The sequence below is a fragment of the Pezoporus flaviventris genome, unplaced genomic scaffold (genome assembly GCF_033815535.1).
Source record: "Pezoporus flaviventris isolate CSIRO_AGI_PZ_B2104156 unplaced genomic scaffold, CSIRO_AGI_Pfla_v1 ptg000213l, whole genome shotgun sequence".
In the NCBI taxonomy this organism is placed as follows: domain Eukaryota; kingdom Metazoa; phylum Chordata; class Aves; order Psittaciformes; family Psittacidae; genus Pezoporus; species Pezoporus flaviventris.
In genome coordinates, this window is record NW_026892761.1 from 9,811,982 (window position 1) to 9,831,455 (window position 19,474).

At 49.4% G+C, this 19,474-nt stretch overlaps 1 protein-coding gene and 1 long non-coding RNA gene across 4 annotated transcripts in view; both read right to left on the minus strand.

Annotated features, from left to right (window-relative positions):
- The window catches only part of PMEPA1 (prostate transmembrane protein, androgen induced 1), a 47,528-nt gene extending 33,428 nt beyond the window's left edge, over positions 1 to 14,100 (minus strand). For 2 of the 3 annotated variants that reach the window (XM_061441915.1, XM_061441913.1), the window contains exon 1: positions 13,952 to 14,093. In XM_061441915.1, coding sequence (XP_061297899.1) covers positions 13,952 to 14,054 — 103 coding nt within the window. In that variant the 5' untranslated portion in view covers positions 14,055 to 14,093. Of the gene's footprint in view, positions 1 to 13,951 lie in introns of all 3 variants that reach the window. The other variant, XM_061441916.1, reaches the window with a different exon arrangement.
- A 2,345-nt stretch (positions 14,101 to 16,445) lies between these two features.
- Positions 16,446 to 19,008, minus strand: LOC133262445 (uncharacterized). Its single transcript, XR_009741314.1, has 2 exons — positions 18,904 to 19,008; positions 16,446 to 16,948 (listed from the first exon to the last, which is right to left on the minus strand). It is a non-coding gene; the product is annotated as an uncharacterized LOC133262445 (long non-coding RNA).
- Between the last annotated feature and the right edge of the window lie 466 nt (positions 19,009 to 19,474).

Sequence of the window (19,474 nt, forward strand, 5' to 3'; positions counted from 1 at the left end):
CCAAAGAGGGGCGGGAGGCTGAAGTAAATTAGAGGCTGAGAAAAAAAGCAGAGGCCACAAAGGTAGTAGAGGCCAAAAACGGATGGGAGGCCAAAGCAAAAACAGAGGCGGGGAAAAGTGGAGCCTGGGAAAAGATAGGGGCTGAAAAGGCAGAGCAAGGCCAAAAGTAAGTCAGAGGCTGGGAAAAAGTGGAGGCCAAAAAGGGGCAGGAGGCCAAAGGAGGGTGAGAAAAAGTCTAGACTGAAAGTGTGTGGAGGGTCAGTAGAAAAGTAGAGGGCAAAAATAATGGAGGCCAAAAAGGGTCCGAAGGCCAAACAGGGGCAGAACTCTATGGATAAGTGGAGGCAAAAAACAGGTTCAACGCTAAATGGGGTGGGCAGCCAAGGGTACGCAGAGGCCCAGAAAAAGTGATGGCCAAGAAGGGATGGGATGCCCAAACGTGTGTGTTTCCATGGGAAAGCTGGAGGCTGAGAACAGGCTCCGTGCCTGGATCAGGATCTGCTGTCCTCAGGGTAAATTCCCAAAGGTGCAGCCAGCAGCAGCTCTGCCCCTCTCCCTGCTCCGGCAATGCCAGGGTGCCTTGACCCCCTGTGCACACACCAGGGCTGTTGCCTGCTCCCAACGTGTTTTGGCCATGACAGGGATGTGTAGGAGAAGCGAGCCTGAACCCTCCTATGTCACGCAGGATTTGAGGATGCAGCTTCTCACCACCCTCTGAGCTCGCCCTGCTCTCCCATGCTCACATTTGGCCTTCTGGTTCAGCCATTTTGCCAACTTTTAAAACGCAAATGCAGATTTGCACTTATAGTCATCACTTTAAACTCAACCAGAGCCACCCTCACCTCTCATCCCTTCCTCCATACATGCATAACTTTTCTTTTATGCAGTCAGCAGCAGGGAAGGGGATACCGGAGAGGCTGAACAGTCAGACTGCATTCCCTGTGGATCAGTGCCCGGAGCCCTTCTGCAGCCACAGTCCTGCCAGACGGCTCCATGTGAAGGGTGGCTCACGCTGTGTGCCTACCAGCAGCAGCAGCAAGGAACCAGTAATTACACTGGCTGGACCAACACCTGCTGGTGGTTTTGTCTTACACTGTTTGTGCAACCAAATAGGCTGCCAACAAAACAAAGATGGACTCGGTCTGAACAGGTGAAAACACAAAACAGGGAATGGAGCCACTGCGGTTGCTCCACGACGCCCAAATGCAACGCATGCTGGGACATTATTTTTGGTTTTGTCTGCAAGAAGGTTCCAAAAGCAGGTAAAAGCATCACATGCAGTGAGAAGTATTCACTGTGGGAGGAGGGAAGAGGTCTGCCCGTGCCCAGAGCCCAGCTCCTGCATCCAGCCTCATACTGTGGTGCAGGGCACACGGATGCTCTTTGCTGGGCTGTAACCCCAGCCCCAGCAAACTCGGCTTGATGGCAGCATGGCCTGAAGGCTCCTGCTAAACAGGGCATCCCATGTGGACAGCACACAGGACACAGCAGCCCTCGCCTGACCAGGGCTGCCCTCCCAAGCAGCAGCCAGTCAGTTCAAAGCAGAGGTGCTCATTCCCATGCCAGGGTCCACACAAGGCAGGGGAGCAGACCCCCCCCCCCCCCCCCCCCCCCCCCCCCGACCATTCCTCACTCACAGAGCCAGAGCTCAGCAGCAAGGTGGGGAGAAGAGGGTGAATACCATGAAGGACAAGAGTAAAAACCCCAAAGGAGGACTTGGGCCAACCTCAGCCTTCGCTGCCTCTCGGCAAGGCAAGAAAGCCAGGATCAGCTCCTAACTGCACCAAGTCACACCCAAGATATGGTCCCCTGTCAGCAGATGGGATTTATTGTAGATGATTCGTCCTGGAATAAAAACCATCAGCCCCACCTCTCATAGCCTGTTTACTGAGAGCCACTGAACATTAAACAGAGGCAAAAAGTGTATCCCAGCAACATCTGGAATTTATCCCTTCCCCCTTCCGCAAAAAAATAAATAAATAAATCACGCCTTATTCTTTCTGAGAAAGAAATGTGATTATGTACAATTATGATGCTGGAAGAAGACAGAGAAGAGCAGAGATTTTCTCTAAAACACTGTTTGGACCATTAAAAAGGGATAGTTTCAAAGAGGCAGCAAATCTCTCTCAGTGTTTTCCGCCCTGTCTCACAGTGCCAGGCTTTCCTCCCATGTGTTGGCTAAGACACTCTTAGGAAAGCAACAGTTCTTTTCATCCTTGCAAGACCTTTAGTGAGCTAGAAAGGAAACCAGCCTTAAGTCTTAACTGGCTGAAGAGACAGGAACTAAAATATTCTTCCAATTCCTGACAGTAGGATTTGGGGAAGCCTTGTTTTCTATGGAGATATGCTCCTTGGTGACCAGCTTTCCAGAAGAGGATGGGTCAGTCTTTACCCAAGAGAGCTGACGCTCTGTCTCACCAGACAGAATAACAGCATGGCTTTAAATATAGAAACAGGAAAGACTATTTGAATTAATATGAGGATGCAAGGTCAAAATGTGATATCCTCCACTACCTCAGGCTCCTGAGCCCAGAACGGCTTGTGACAGCCCCACAGCATCTCCTGGCCCCAGAAGCAACCGGGGAAGCCCAAGCTCAGAGGAAAACCCTCCCCAGCCATCCCCGATGCAGGAAGCAAAGCAGTCACTCTCAGCCAAGCCCACAGACGTGCCTCCAGCTACTAAATTACCCGAAGACTTCAAGTAACTGCATTGATCAGGCTGGAAAACCAAGCTGCAGAGCTCTTGGCACACGCACAGTGAGGAGGACACAGCTGCAAGCGTCCTGCGTTTTTCACCTTCAGGTAGTTACAACCACAGCAAGAGGTGCCCCTTCCCCTGCCCAGCCCTGATACTGGGCAGTGGAGTGCTGCAGGGGGACACCGAAGGGCAAACACACATGAGAGGAAACCACTGCTCCAGATGCCTTTCCAACCAAGCAGAGTCTCAGCAAATGACAGGTATGTCCCATTTTGCAAATGAGGGCAAGGCTGTTCCTAAAACCAGTCCCATTACTCAGGCTCCTCAACCCCCATCTCCCCTTGGCTGTGTGAGGACTGGATGCAGGATTTCATCAGGACATTAAACTCATAAGCCGTAAAATCACTGTGCAAAAAACCAATTATACCTATTTTCGTAACAGCCAATTTAAGCTTGTATTTAAGTCCCCTCACATACCCCTAAGTTACATAAAGCATTTCTTCCACTTGAAATGCAGCTTTCTAAAGGCCATTTTGCTTAATTTAATAGATGCTTAATGTGGGTCTGCAAATCTCTAGAAGCGTAACCAAGGAAGACACATGGCTACAAGATACAGCGTGATCCCTTCCCGAGGCAAAAGAACAGGAGAGGATGAAAAGCATCTCCAAACCCATGAACCTGCTGCGACTGGAGTGCACTTGTGGTCTGAAGAGCAGCAAAACCCCACGGTCAAGTCAGAAGAGAGATTCCTGAACATCTGCACGTGGCTGTTAACTCACTCGAGACCAGGCAGCGCTCTGCAGGCTGCACAGATCCTTCCTAGCTGCAGAACCAAGCGAGCTGAACTGAGCCCACTCAGCCAGGCTGCTGTCAGATTCCAACGATGCTTTCTGAACTTAAATTCAATAAACACAGTCATCTTTTTACTTCCTTTATTTAAAAATAAAGCTGCACTAATAAAAAGCGCCCAGTATATCTATTCAATTGAGGCTGTCTATTTTATTTATTGTTCCTTACAATTTAGGCCTGGATGGCAAGTCAGCAGATGTTGAGAAGTATTTATCAAGAAAACCTATGAGAATTATGAGGATTAAAAGCTCTCAGCAAGCCAGAAAATGTCTGTAACCTTGTAGTTTGCTCTGTGCCTTGCTCAGAGCATGCAGGACTCCATCCGAGACCTATGCGCCCTCTCCTTGCTCTTAAACCCATCTCTGGCACATCAGTTGACAAGACAGACCCTGCATTGACAGCAAAAGTTGGAAAAGGTGCAATTTGTATACACTGCTACAGGTAAGCCACGCTAGGGAAACACAAAACATTCCTTTCATTACACACTGGTGGATCAGCATCATTAAGTGTTCCAGACCTCGTGTGTGTGTCTGTGCACGCTGGAGGGGGAGACGCTGAACTCAAAAATGCATCTTTCAATTCAAGCAGAGTCCGACTGCAATAATATGACTGAGATTCCATTTTATTATATGGGAAATTATTACAATTTAAGGTAATTTTACTCAGAATTGTGTGAAGCAAGTGTCCATAAATCATGTTGTTCCTTACATGTCCTAAAAGCAGCACCTAGGAGGCCAAGGAACTTTCAAAGCTAAGTGATTAGCCTAACCTATATATGCTGTTCTGAGTTACTGAAGTGAAGAGTCCACCCTTGGTAAGATGGAATAATGGTGGAAAGAATGAAAACAAACACGGAAGGAGCAGGACCTGCGCTCCAGGAAAGCAGCAGAGACATCCGCCTTAACGGAGCCAAGCCCTTGCAGCCAGGCCAGCACAGGGAAAACTCTCCTGCTCTTAAGGAACCGAGTCTCATTGCACTGATACTTGTGAAGAGCACAAGGAAATCCAGCCTGGTTTCAAGTCTGAAGCGGCACCAAAAACAAGCTCAACGCTGGGTCACTGATGCTGCTGAGCTGTGGGTTTCATCCCTGTGCTCTAACAGCCAGCCAGTGCCCTCAGCACTGCGGGAAACGGGAGGGTAAGGGAGCCTCAGGGCACAGCTTCACTTTGGGGGGCATTTTGATAACAATATTAATGACAATATTAAACAGAAACCACTAAAGGGGAGGATTTCCAAGCTCGCTCAGCACAGAGCCTAACCCACAGTACGCAGCTTCCCCAAGACTCGTTCTCAGCACATGGATGGAGGAGGTGGTGAGCAGAATCCGGAGGACTGTTGTAAGGACTCAGGCTTGGAAATGTTAGTCTTAACGCTGAGTGGTTAGATGTCTTTTGGGAACCCATCCAAATGGCACTGCTTCCATCCCCACTTGCCCTGCAGGTAAATCTAGCATGTGGCTTACACAATCTGTTGACTTAAATAAAGCAAGGGCAGAAGACGAAAGCTGCTCAGACATCAGGAAAGGCTCATTAGTCCTTTGGGCAAAAGTCTGGGTCACTTCCCCCTCCGCAGCATACTCGGTGCGTCAGCCAGGGCCCCGTCTCCTTCCGTAAGAGCACGTGCAGTGAGGGTGCAGCAGAAATGGCCACTGTGTTCAAAACATCAGTAAAAGGACAACAGCAACATTGCCAAATTGTCCCATAGCTTTGGCGAACATCGAAGCTTAAATTCAATTTACAGAAATGTGAGTCCATGAGCTCTGTGCTCCAGTCAAGTCCTCTGAAATCAAACACAGCCGAGCAGTGACCACACAGATCTCCCAGGGCTCAGCAAATGGAGCCACAGCAGCTTCCAAACCTCATGGCATTGGTCCACCTGTGCCTCCAGCTCTCCTCTGGAGTGATGCTCATCCATTCTGTGGATGTGGGATGTTTGTAAAGCGCTGTGAGACCACCACATGCTCTGCCAGCACAAGATGCTGTTGGATACACGTGTTTCAGGTGCAAAACCAGCAGCCACGCACAGGACTGAGGAGCAGGCAGGCACTGGCAGGAAGGGCTCTGCAGTGAGCCTGCCAGCTGCCCTCATCCATACACCACAGGAGTGCTTCTTGCCCTCAGTATTTTCTATCACTAGTCTCTAACTCCATCCAAACGCCCAACCCAAGTGCCAGCCCTGGCACCCAGCTCCTCCACTCCTGAGCACGGTGGGAGCAGACTGAACACAGCAATCCCCACGTGGCTGCAGCCAGGGCTGGTCTGTTATCAGAGTTACAAAGGGGAAAGTTAATTCTCACATCAGTGAAATGGGACAGAAGTAGAGGCAGGCTACCTCGTAGAGATGCAGCTTGTCTTCCTGTTAAGATTTTAAAGCATTGAAGAGGCATCTGGAAGGAAAACTTATTCACCTGACCACCACTGTCTCTGCTAAGATGGTGCACAACCATTCTGCCTGGTGTGCAAAAGAGAAGCCCTGTCGCTGACCACAGACAATAAGTTAATTCATTATTAGCCCAAATTCTGCACATAAAGCATATAATGACTGAAATCTGCAACAGCAAAGAGCCAACTTTGCTACTACAACTACTCAAGTTGTTACATTAATGTCTACTACTAATATGTCAAGGTAAAAGAGACTACCACAGCACTTAGGATGGTGAGCTCCTTAGGAGACAAGCTAGACACTCAGTCCATCCCTCCTATCAGACCTATGTTAACATTTAAATAGGACTTACTGTTGTGATCTCCAGCAATGAGCAGATGTGGCTTTGAGTAATGGTTAGCGTTACTTAACCGGTTATATTCACTAATGTAATTGACACCTATTCCATCATCCTTAATACACCCACTTCTTTCTCCGATACCATAAATAGATTAGAAAAGTTACTGCAGATGGCCATGACCCCATTTGTTTGTGCACTTAGCCATGTATGAATCACTCTTGGCTTGTAGCAGCACTCTGGAATTACTGAAAGATAACTAGTCGGCACAGACACCAATAAATGAATCATGCTTTCCACAAGACCAAACCTTTGGGCTTTTACAGACTCCAATTACAAAGTAAGAAGAAAAGAACAAAGAAATTACTCAGTCTATTTGCACAAAGTCATGCAGAGTTGATTCATAGTTTTACAGAATTATTACTGACAATCATTTGTAGGGGGTTAGAGTAACAAACCAGCTACTTAACATATTGGACAGAATGAAGAGATGGGGAAAAAAAATCCCCAAACCACGTCCTGCATGTATTCTTGAAAAGTAGTATTGATTTGTGTGCAAGTACATCTTCATTCTTGGTATGCTCCAAGCCTGGGGGTTAATCAGCTTTCATTCTCCAAGGCTAAATTCTGCTCTGCTGGGTTGCTTGGGCCAAGTTTGCAGATGTGGGAAATCCTGCTGCACATGCTGAAGCGTAGAAGCCTCACGCCAGCAAAGCACCACAGGCACGATTCCTCAGCACCACGGGCACGAGCAGGGTCTCGTGAATGACCAGAGAACTGCCATGAGCGAAAGCACTTGCCTTTCTAAATGCACGTTTTAGAATGTATACTGGTAGTGAAAAATCAGCCAGTCCGAGGCATTTTATTAAAGATATGTGCAAGACTGATTACACTAAACACTTACATGTGAACCACTGGAAAGCACTGTGGACCTCCACCAACACTGACAACTTGTGAGACGACTTTCAAAAGATGTGTAAGGTATCTTTATGTAATGTCACAGCCTGTGACAATGCCAGCATACACCACACACAGGAAAACACACCCTCTTCTAGATCAGAGCGTAAGACTGGGCTTGTATCAGTGAGACTACTTGGAGAAAAAGGGGATAGTTGCTGTACGCAGTGTCACTGTATTGTTAAAAAAAATCTGGAGGCGATGGTGGACTTGATGCCAACCTGAGCCTGCAACATGCATCAGTGCACTGGCTGCAGCATCTCTGAGCATGACGGCTTAATTTACACATTTCAGGACCACGCAGCACCACATGCTCCCAATCCACATCCTGTACCAGAGAGATATGCAGAATAACAAGGGGAACGTGCAACTGAACAAAGTACTGACAGTTTGGAAAAGGATGTAAAAGTATAGACAATGCTTTTTGTCTAAGGCCTTACTGCCATTTACATGTAACTGAAGACCCAACTTCATGGGCTGACTTAGCTTGCAAATGCAAAGTGTGCTCTCTTTTACAAGCCACCTGAATTTGATCCACAAGCAGAGAACTGCCGGCCTGGTACAGCCTCGAGTCACAGCTCAGGAGAGGCCAGAAACAGCACCAGAGGAGCTACCACACAGCTCTAAATCAATTTGGGAAAACTTGCTTATCTGTCCTCACCCTTAAGGCTGCCGACTTCCCAAGAGAGGTATAAACCCCACCCCAAACGGCTACAAGAAGGGAAGATGCTCTGCAAGATCTAAATGAAAACCTTAATAAACATTCCCAATTCCTACCCTCGCTCCCACTCTACCCATACTACATAAATTAATGCAACAAGCTCTCTTGTATAAGAATACGTAGTACGTAGGTGACAACAACCTTCTTCCTCCAATGAAGAGTTTATCTGAGGATGTGCTGTAGATAGAAGGAGAACAAAAAGGTTCCCGATAGCACCACTACAGCAGCACCGGGTTGTCTTTAAAAAGCTTGAGTCACTAGAATCAAAGTCTTCAGGTGCAACGCAAGACTAAAAGGGCGCACGTGCTAAACAGCAACGTCCTTCAGAAGGGAAAAAAAAGCAAGCTACATCAGGAACCTGAAATATTAGGTGGATGCTTGAATACTGTACGACATAACCGCAGCAAAAATGCTAATGCAAGTTTAGGTTTCACACTGGAGCTATTTCAAAAGATTTGCAAAGCTTTGATAATACTTAACATCTCTGCTAATTTCCTTTTTGGTGTAATCATAAATTTACCATAGTAGCCAAAAGATCTGGGATGAACTACAAGTTCTAGCTGGCTCCGAAGCCAACAAGAATAATGTGTGCTGTTACTATTTTCTCTCAAAACATACCTCTGCAAAACTGACTTAAAATGAGAAAAGAAATTGTGAAACTGTCATTACAAAGAAGCATTTAAAATGCAGATCAAAGTGCTGCCTTAGAAGCTGTATTCCTTGCCAAATCATCAAAGCTCTCTTTACTCTCAACAGCTCCCCAAATCCTCTGATTTGGATGATAAACTCCTACAGCTGAAATTTATCTGCTTTTACAAAAAAAAGCAAACAAAAACCTGAACCCCCAGCTCCTTTCTCTGGTTACCAACTACTTCATTAACCAGTTCGTTCTCAACCACTTTCCTGTATTACAAAACCAATTCACTTTCACAAATGTGTTTATGCCTGTGTACACACACCAACAGTACCCCGGCACCTTTTCAAGCACTGAAAACTTGTCAGCTCTGAGGTGTGTACGTGTACAGTCTCACCCTGCAATCATAAGTCCTCACAGCTCAGGTAGCCAGTCCAGCTAAACACCAGTATTGCTGTGACACGGCTCTACTACACCCCGCACTCCTCAAGGAGCCTCAACACCACTACTACGTTTAGTGCAGCAAGGAAGCAGCAATGCAGCAGCCACATAACCAGCTCTGACAGACAGAGATGATGGGTCATATCCTGCTCGCACGGACGGGAGCCTTGTGCTGAAATGGTTCCTCTCCAGGACCAGACTTGGCTGCGCTGCCCACAGCCAGAGCAGGTTCCTGATGTCTCCTCATGGGATCTCCTCAAAGGGGATCTGCCCAAGTGACCTACCTTCTACCAGCCAAAGCAACTGTAAAATAATCACCCAGCAATTTAGCCCCACAGACAGAAAACACCGCATAAAACATCCCTGTCAACACTAATGATTCCTTTGCTTTATGGACGTCTGGGAGTGCGCTCATGGTGTGAACGAAGTTTCCACCTAATTGCAGCAAAGTGGCCCTTGTACCTCTCTCCTCACCAGCCTTCCAGCCAGGCTTTATTACTTTGATGGAACACACCACCAACAGATGCACTGTGCATCAGAGAACTGGAGGGATCTGATAAGACAAACCGCATGCCAGATCTCCTTCCAAGGAGCAAACTGGCAGTCAGTTTTTACACGAACCACCACTGCAAATAAATGACCTTTTTTAGCTAATTAGGGTTACCAAATTCTGACGGTTGCTATTACCTGAAACAAGACCAACAGACATGACTGTACAGTGAGTTATTCAGGAAAGAAGCTGGATGGTAATTACTGTCTATTAGTGACACCATATATTTTGGTACTTCCCTTGGAAAGGTCTCCTCACGTCTATCCATTTATAATTCAGGTTTACAAATTCTTTCTAAAACTGGATTTATCATGCCACCAACTCTCAGCCTGGGAAATCTAAAAATATTAGTGCATTTGGTGAGAAACAGCAAAACTGAATTAGAACAAACATTTGTAGGTACTCTTCATCTGCAAAGGAAGCAGTGGTAGTTTAGCTAATTAAATACCCTGAAAATTTAGAGCTGATCCCAGACCTTACCTTGGGAATTCCTGGTTTTAAGGAACAGAATATGGTTGCTGTTTCCCCCACACCCTTCAGTGCCGCTTCTCTCACAACCAAGATCTGAAAACATACTACTAAATAAAACCGAGGCAAGCCAAAGGCTTATTCGTGGGGTAGAGGATGCTTTCATCAGGGCTTGGTATCAAGCATCCTCCTCAGAATATACCCTGATACTGACTGAAAAGGAAGAATTACCCACATCTTGTCTCCAGTTTGCATTATATACGATTACCTCTGATTACACAGGATCACCTCTGATGCTGTGTGTGCTGGCCCTGCTCTGCAGCACCACACAACCCAGGTGTTCACCCAGAGGAGAAAAATCAAAGTTTTGACTATTTTCCCCCCATTTCCTCCCCTGTGTACTTTCACTCTCCCATTCAACACCAATTATAAAACACTAAGATTAGAATCACTGCCTGGGGGCACAAAATTAACTGTAATTTTGAGACCCCTGTGCTCTCCAGGCGCAGGGAATTAGGACTTTCCCTCCTGCCCTGGGTACGAAAGGTGGGACCTGCAGTGCTGGGGCCGCAGACTGACAGGGTCCCTGGGCATGGCCAAGGGCACTACAGGCAGTTCCCAGGCCACCATAAGCAAAAGCCATCCTGCTCCACTCCTCCTGTATTGTACCTGGGGACGCCGATCTCGGCAAAAAGCAGCGTTTGCCACAGACAGACACAGGGCCAGAGCCAGACACAGGGAACAGACCGGGTTGGCTGGAGTCAAACTGAGATGCCACAAGCTGAGCACACTCTGTGCAAACGCTCTCTGGCTTGCTGAAATACTAGTAGCAGCTCTCCTGTCCCTCCCTCCTGAAGGAAAACTTGGGGGCAAGAAAGAAGTACATGGCTATTTTCCACTATGCCCTGGAAGAAGCCGGAATTGCCATTGACACAGCACCAGGAAAGAAACCTATTTGCCAGAAAAGCAGTCTGAAGTGGAAAGGAGACGCGATCCCTAGCTGAGCCATCTGCCTTTGGTTTGTTATTAAACCAAAGAATGTGAAAACCTGGAAGTCCTCGCTTGAACACAAACCAGCTCTCTCAGGCACACTGCTCTGACCCTGGGAAGGTGAGGGGAACAGCTTCATCTCCTGGGAAGATCAACAACACACCTTGACCTCCCGAATGGCACTGCACGAGCAAAGCCTCCACCTGCCCTCATGCCCTGCGCCTCAAGTCATCCTTTTACATGTATGCTCGGGTGCCCGTGGAGGCAGCATCCCCTCATCCTCCAGGGTAAGTCCCTGCAGGGCCACAGCATTGGAGCTGAGCTGCCCTGGAGGAGTGAGCGGGGAAGCCGGCGGGAAGGCAGCACGCTCCCTGTGCCAAATAATTAGTTATTTACAGGCTCTTCCGCCACGACAATCACCCCTGACCTCTCTCACCCAGCCGAAGCGATTAGAGACCACGGGCACAGACGTCTGGCTGCTTAAGGCTGCCTGGCGTATTGGCACTACAGCCCCAGCGGGCGAGACTCTGCTCCCCGCCCCCCAAAAAGCCCTTTTCTAATCCTAATCTGGGAGCGCCACACACAGAACCCAGCTGCTTCCTCCACCGCAGCGCCGCAGCCTGCCAGATGGAATAAAGCCTGCAAAGAAATGTTTTTGGGGATCAGTTGTACAGTTAACCTAATTAGAGAGGTAAATTAAAAGAGTTTGCAGTTATGCCACCTTCCTGAAGCACTCCTGTGTGGCAACTTTTGGCTAGAAAATTAAATAGCATCTGGTGGTAGCTGCTCAAAGTCGTATTAGAAAGAGAAATAAAATCAAGTGATTGGAGGTGGGGGAAAACTATATAATGAATTTATCTTAGGAAGGCTCAACCCTGTCCTCTCCACTGATCCCAGGTGGAGGGAGCGATCAGGTAACAGCCTCTGCAGTGCAACCAAAGCCCTCCTGTAGCACAGAGGTGAGCTAATGCTGCCCGCCATCGGCAGGAAATAAATAAAGAACACTGGCGATACAGAAACCTACCCGAAAATGAGGTAAGGGTGGCAGCATTAAGGGAGCTCAATCCAAGGCTCCCGGGAGCTGATCGGAACTCGGTGCCCGAGTGCCAGGATCCCAGAGCTGAGTGGCTGATACCGGGCATGGGTACGGGAAGGATCTCGGGAGCCGCACGGCATCAGGCTCCTGCGACACACATCAAATCCAGGCAAGGTGTCCTCCAGCATACACTCCACTGTCCCCAGCCTCTCACCCCACATCCATAATGGGCACCTGCCCCCTCCCAAGCCTTGCACATGCTGAAAAAAATGGGAAAAAAAATGTAAAATACGCTATTTCTAAAAAGCCAAGGAATGGAATTGCAAAGCCAGAGTTGTTTCAATACAGCCCCATGCCAAGAGTTAGGCTGGAAGAGAAGCCTTTTCTTCAAAAGACATTACATATTTTAATTCACAACTTCTATCATAACCACGAGCCTTGATCTGACACAAAGTAAAGTCTCTCATCCTTGCAATTCTGTGGGACACAGTTTATGTTCACCAACTGGCTGACACAAAAAAGAACTGTATCTTCATTATTTATACACTGCTATTGGTATGCACATCTAGCCCGGCCTGTTAAAGTCAGGGAAGAATTATGGTCTATTCAGTACCCGTAGTGTTAATAAAATCAGGCAAATCCAGCTTAGTTTTGTCTGAACACGAATGAGATTAAATCAAGATTAAATGTGCATACAGTACAAAGGGTATGGTTTATGCTAAAATTCAGAAGGAACACATTTTAGTACCCAGCATACAAATGCCTACAGACCTTCTCCAGGACTCAGACACCTGAATTAAACAACGATGAAACCGGAGAAGGTGAAGGCAGATGACACTGGACAAAAGCCACCCAGAATACCAAGGGACAGATGCTGGCTCTAAAATACTGCTCTGCAGCCCCGCTGGAGGTAACAGGGCAAACCCTGTGCTAGAAGATACAGGCAGAGCTCAGCTGACTTTCCCCTGCATGCACCGAGCATGAGCCTGCCCCATCGCAGTGCCAGGAATATATGCAAAACCAAGACTCTTTCCCAAGTTTTCATTTTGGGCCATTTTGCATTAGTCTGTGTCGGATTTAGATTTCACAACACAGAACAAGGTGTTAAGCGGGCACAACTCTGACAACCCGCCCAGCCTGGGATGCCTCAAAACCCTTCCCTTCACAGAAAATACCGTCTGTATTAAATTGCCAGAGAAACCAACTCACTTCTCCTTCCTCAGCAATAATGTTCTTTCTCTCTCACCTCCGTGCGCTCCATCTCCAAGAGGGAAAGAGCAAACAGAAAAGTAGTGGGTATTTAGGTCAGGCACTGTCCTCACCGCCACTCTGCGAGGGTTCAAAACACTAATAAAACCTGCAAATAGCCCCTCGTAACAAAAAGCCCCACGGGCTGGAGGCGGGGGAGCAGGTTCCCAAATATAAGTAAGCCCCACTCGGGTGTCCGGACCGCAGCGCTCCCCCCGTAACCAGAGGAAGGCGATGAACACCCGGGGCTGGCGAGGACCCCCGGTGCAGGCTCGGGGCCGGTCAGCGGCACCCCCGTTGCCCGGCAGACAGGCGGAAGCACCGGTCGGAGCATCGCGGGGCTGCGGCGAGGGGCAACGCGCGAGGTGCGGGAGATGGGGAAGAGCCGGGAGCTGCCCCGCCAGCTCGGCCCCCGTGTCAGCGCTCACCCGCGCCGTGTCACACCCGCACCGCGCACGCCGCAACAGATGAGAGCACTGGGGGGAGGGAGTGGGGTGTATATTAATAATCACTCCGCGGAAGCGCAGCGCTGGAAGCCCCCGCGGAAACTTCCCCACCCGCACCCGCACCGCACCCCCCCTCGCACCCGGGGGAAACCGGGGCCGGCCCCGCGGCAGCCGCAGCAGGACAAGTACTTACTGATCTCCATGCTCTGGAACAAAGACCTTTTGCAGTTGCATGTGCAGGACACATTGGGCTGAATAGCTACGGCCGTGCTGTTCAGCCCCATGAAGTTGTACATTTAAAATTTAAAAAAAAAAAAAAAAAAAAGACAAAAAAAAAAAAAGACGGCGACGGCGACACAAAGAACTTGGCGGCCGCCGAGCGCTCCCCGGGCAGCGCCACATAAAGCCGGGGCTCCTCCTCGGCGCGGGGGGGGCGGGGGGAGGGAAATGCAGCTGCGATCAAAAATTGGAAATGAAAAACCCGGCGCGGCGCGGAGCGAGCAGCGCCCCCCGCAGCGGCTGTGTGCGGCCGGGCTCGGCTCTGCGCGGCTCGGCTCGACAGGGCTAGGAGGCGGCTGCTCCGCGCCCCCTCGATCGCGGGGAGCAGCTGCGCTGGGCCCGGTGCGCGGCAGCCCCGCAGTTTTGTGGCCGCGGCGCGCTGGGACGCGGTGGGAGCGCTGCCCGCCCGCTCCCGCTCCGCTCCCGCCCCCCGCGCTCATTCACGGCCACGGGGACGCGGCCGCGCGCCGCCGCCAGCCGCGGGCGGGCTCTGTGACGTCAGCGCCAGACGGGGACTGCCCTTTCCCCCGCGCCGCCGCCGCCGCCGCCGGGGGGGGGCCTCGGCGGGAGCGCGCCCCGGGCTGCCGCGCGCGGCCCCGCGCTGCCGAGGGGCAGCCTGCGGAGGGACCCGCGGCGTCCGTGGGGTCCGGGGCTCGCTCCCGCCCGCCCGTGGGTGCCGGTTTCGCTTCTCGCCCTCACCGTCAGCTCCCCGCGGCGCTGGGGCCGGGCGGGGAGTTCGCAGCCGAGTCCCAGAAGCACCCGGGCTGCGGGACATCCACCCGCGGGGCAGGCTCGGCCCCACGGCGCGCACGCGAGAGCGGGAGGCGCGGAGCCCTGGGCTCGGCTTGCGCAGACGGCTCCCGCATGCAGCATTTCCAAGAGAAAATGGGAGAGGCAGGAAAAGAAATGGGGGGGGGGGGGGCACCTGTAAGCATCTGAACTTGGTGTAAATTCTGCCGTTAGCTCCTGTGTGGAAACGACAACGCTCACTTCCTTCTACCAAACTCTTCAGACAGGAACTCCCGTTTTTGTTTCACACTTCAAAATGGAGGGACCCGATTCACTTTTTGGATAGGTAAAAGTTAAAACCATCACCTTTTCCTGAGGGCTCGGTGTGCAGAGTCTTAACCAAGACAGATTGTCATTTATTTCTGGGAAATAAAGCTGTGAAAGAGGTTTAGGGTGAAAATGCTGAAACAAGCTCAACTACAGTGGTGCAAAGTAGCTGCTATAATACTCCGAGAATGCTGTTACTGGAGATCAAGGCGGCTTCAGGTATTCTGTAAGAAAGTGCATTTTCTCATAATACCTGGAGAGGCCCTTGCGGGGCCCATTCTCCCAAGGGATGCAATAAGGAAGGGACAGGCTCCCAGCCCCACTACAGAGCTACACAGAGATTGTACAGAGCAGATGGTGTCCAGAGTCAGGTCAGGCATGGTGCTGCTCACCAGTACAGTTTAACCTTTATTCCCCCCCCCCCCCCCCCCAAAAAAATGGAATTCATTCCTACGTGACTGCTTACAAACTAATGCTAAATACATGCCTGTGCTTCATCCAGTCCTGTGAAAACGCCTGAAGAGAAGGAACAAGGAATTGCCAGGTTGTTTAATCTTTTACTCTTTGCCACTCGACAGATGGTAACTCCCAACAATTACTAATCCAAAGGAAACACGGAAGGGGATCTTGTGGCTCGAATAGAAACGAGCTGCGAGGAGTTTGTGCTTTCCCATGCGGAGCAGACGCGAACAACCATACGAGTGCTGTTCCCCAACGCAAGGCAGCAGCATGGGGCTCAATGCAGGCCTAGCAGAGAGGGACAATTACATCCCCAAATCTATGCTACAACTGGGAATAAAGCATTTCCAATTCTATTTCTGTATTTTGTTCCCAGCTTCAGTTTCCTCATCAGTAATGCAGGAGGGAGAATTCTTACCTGCCTTTTGGCTAAATTCCTTCAGGTCCTGGAGTCTCCATTTCTTTCATGCCAGGGAAATTTCTAAAAATGCTTAAAGCAAGGCACACGTGGTCAAAACTCTGAAGGTAAGACAGCTTTACTGATCAACCCACTTCTATTATTATTTAGCTGGAAATACATCTTTTCCTTTTTAAAACACTCGGCAGCTGGATATTAGAGACCCTTTCCCAATGGACCTTACTAGACGGGCCATAAAACGTGGCTGTAAACTAAGTTGAGCCCACCAGCTTGCAACTAACAGTCCTTCACACTTAAAATACGTAGCACCACCATAAATTAAGTCAAGGTGAACACTACACGCTTCTTATGTTGTGTGAGATACCAGCCAGCAGCAGCCTGCCAGCACCAGCTCTCCCAGATCATTGGCTGTGTAGACATGGCCATAGTTTGTGTTTGATTCAGAATTATTGTATTTTAAGACCCAGACACATCCTTAAATGGTCTTAAGGAAGCAAATGTAGCTTTAAGAAATAGACTGTTCTCCTGTGGCAGGTCAGATCCTTGCCTGGTGGGTTACAGAGTCCTCCTTTGCGTTCTCTGCTTTTCAAGCACAGCTTTGCCTTTCACAACCCAGCACAGCATTACCTATGGGCCCAGGGAATGGGAGACAGGGTGGCACATGGAAGGGCACAGCCGGAGGCCTGTTTGCAGGCAGGATGTGCTGGGGATGGGTGCTGTGGCAGAGGAGCCTTGGTGGAGGCATCTCACAAGATCCAAACCAACACCAGTGTCCGAGGCAGTGCAGGCAGGAAGACCTGGTGCCCGGGCTTGGATGAGAGGTGGAAGAGCCAGCTCTGCAGGGGGAAAGGCGCCTGCCCACACCCCGTGAATCAGCTGCCTTGTTCCAGGGGGTGTTTTTACAAGTTTGCAGAGCTCTGGTGGATCAAGGTTCCAGTTTCAGATGCAGGCTGCTGCAAGTTCACACGTCTTCCTAACCTTCTTGAAAAATACAGAGAAAATAACTGTTTGCAAGTCAATGCTGGTTAAAAAATGCACTGTTTACCACCATCCCAACTTCATCTGAACGACTGAATGTGGCTTTAAGAACAATCAGCATTTTTCCACCATGATTTAAGAACAAATAATTCAAGTCATCCCAGATGGGCTTGTAAAAATTAAAAGTACATCAGCTAATTTAAATGCTTCGCCCCGTACTTTGTAATAACGCTATCCACCCTCCAGCCCACTGCTGTTTGTCAGAGCAAGTGCTGCTCTCCTGGAATACACTTTTGTTGATTTTGGCCTCTGTATTCTGTCACTGATAAGCTTTCTTCAGTTTCTTTTTGTGTTCTCCCTAGAGACACCTCTGACGGCTCCAGGATGAGGCTGGCACTGCAAGATCTCCCTTCGCTTCCCGCTTTTGTGGGAATTTCAGGGTGAGCTGAGCTGCTCACTGGGCTCTTCAGCCATGGAAAGGGACACACGGGAGCTTCAATGGTATCTGAGGTCCTGGGGCAGACACATCAGTCTGCTGGGGCTAGCTTTGGACAACAGTGTAATCTCATTCATTGCCGGACCAGAAGTTAGGCGTTTGCCTGTGCGGTCACATTTAAATCTGTCCCTTTATTCCTCACTGCAACACTTCAGCATTAGTTAAGATGGGAGCAACGCCGCATAATCATTACAGTGCAGCACTAAGGGTAAATTCCTAAAATGTTATTGGAAAGAGAGATCCGTGTGAGAAATATGTAACCTTAGAGTCAAATCATGTTCTTCTTAAAGTGGGTGAGGTGATCTAAGGAAAAACAAAGCAAAAAACTCCACAACTCCCTAAAGCTTTGTTAACTAAACAGTTGTCCATTAAAGAGACCAAATACTTCACAGCATTAGTCTTTGGATTAATGTTAAATCAATATGCACTAACGCAATAGGGCAATAGTTACCATGGTGAATAATTCTATATTTATTTTCAAGCAAGCCTTATTTCTAACAATTCCAGACATGGTTTCCACTTTCGGTGACTAACCTCTTAATTTATTTTTTTTAACTGTTCAGTACCAGAAACTCAAGTATTCTCTTCAACAACTAGAACAGGACCTCTGCTGTGACAGGAGAACAATGCTGGGCAGGGACACAGGTGCTCGCCAGTTTTAGCTAAGGGCTTGTTTGCTTTTGAAAGTCAGTACAGCTACATCTCAGGTATGATCTGAAGTGTACAAAAATTCACATGCTGCGAATTAAGTCTTCATTAGACGAGCCCTCATCCTTGTTTCGAACAGCAGAAGCGTTCTCCTTCTGAGACTTCAACCCATTTGCAAAGTGTCAATAACCGACCTCGAACAATACTGCTCCAAAATCCTCACCCCTCTCTGCGAACCCACTCACTTGCCCTCTTCTCCCCTTCCTTCCCTCTGTGGCATCAGGCAGTGCAGGATGATGACCCTGGGGCAGGAGCTGCTGTCACCAACTCAGACAGTTCACAGCTGCCTCTTCCCAAATGCTTGTTTCCCAGCTCTGCACAGCGCTGGGTTGGATCCCATTTAGGAAGTTTTGCTCCCAACCAGGAGGGCTAAAATGTCAACGAGTATTTGTTTGTAATGAAAATTTTTACTGAAGCCACCAGAATGTTATTCCAACCCATTCTGTCTCATCTGGGGCCTGATACAACTCCAGCTGATGTCACTGGAAAGCCTCCACCCTACCTTTACATTTTATTGAAGGCACTGGTAGGAAATGTATCACTTCACTAACAAAAAAATAATTGGCCTAAGAATTCACAGCTCCCCAGCTGGAAACATTTCAGTTTCTTGTGCTAGCGCTAGGGAAAGCGCTTTAGATGCACAAACATAACCCATGACTTTTCTTGATGGAACAACAGGCATTTTGGAGAGAGGAATAGGTCTTTGGAGAACAAAGGTGACCCTGAACTCCCTGGCTGAGTGCTGACATACCCACGCAAAGACTTCGGCTCATCGGAGGAAGCACTTCAGTCATGCTGAAAGCCAGCGCAGAACCACTCACAGCAGCTTTGCTGCCAGAATCCGTGTGCAGTCAGTCGCTTAGAGCAGCTGCCCACAGTTCATGGGTTGCCCTGTCCCCCACACGATGCCCGCATACCCCCGTGCACTCACATACGTGGTTAGATACATACACACACACACAACATACGCGTGTTTGCCAACACCCAGCTGCTCTGGGTTTAGCTCCTTTTGTGTCTTGCGCGAAAAGTGAGACCAGGTGGCCCCGGCTCTACCTGCACTCAGGAGATGGCACCGCAGCCCCGCCGGGCAAACAAGGGTCGGGCCGGGCGCCCCTACCCGACCCTTACAACCACGGCCCCACATCGTTGTCACCCGCGCCTGCTGCGGGACCGGGGCACGGCTGTGGAGCACAGCAGCTGTCCTCAGTCCCGACCCCGTAGCCCTGGACCCATCCCCATCCCCATCCCCATCCCCATCCCCATCCCCATCCCCATCCCCATCCCCATCCCCATCCCCATCCCCATCCCCATCCCCATCCCCA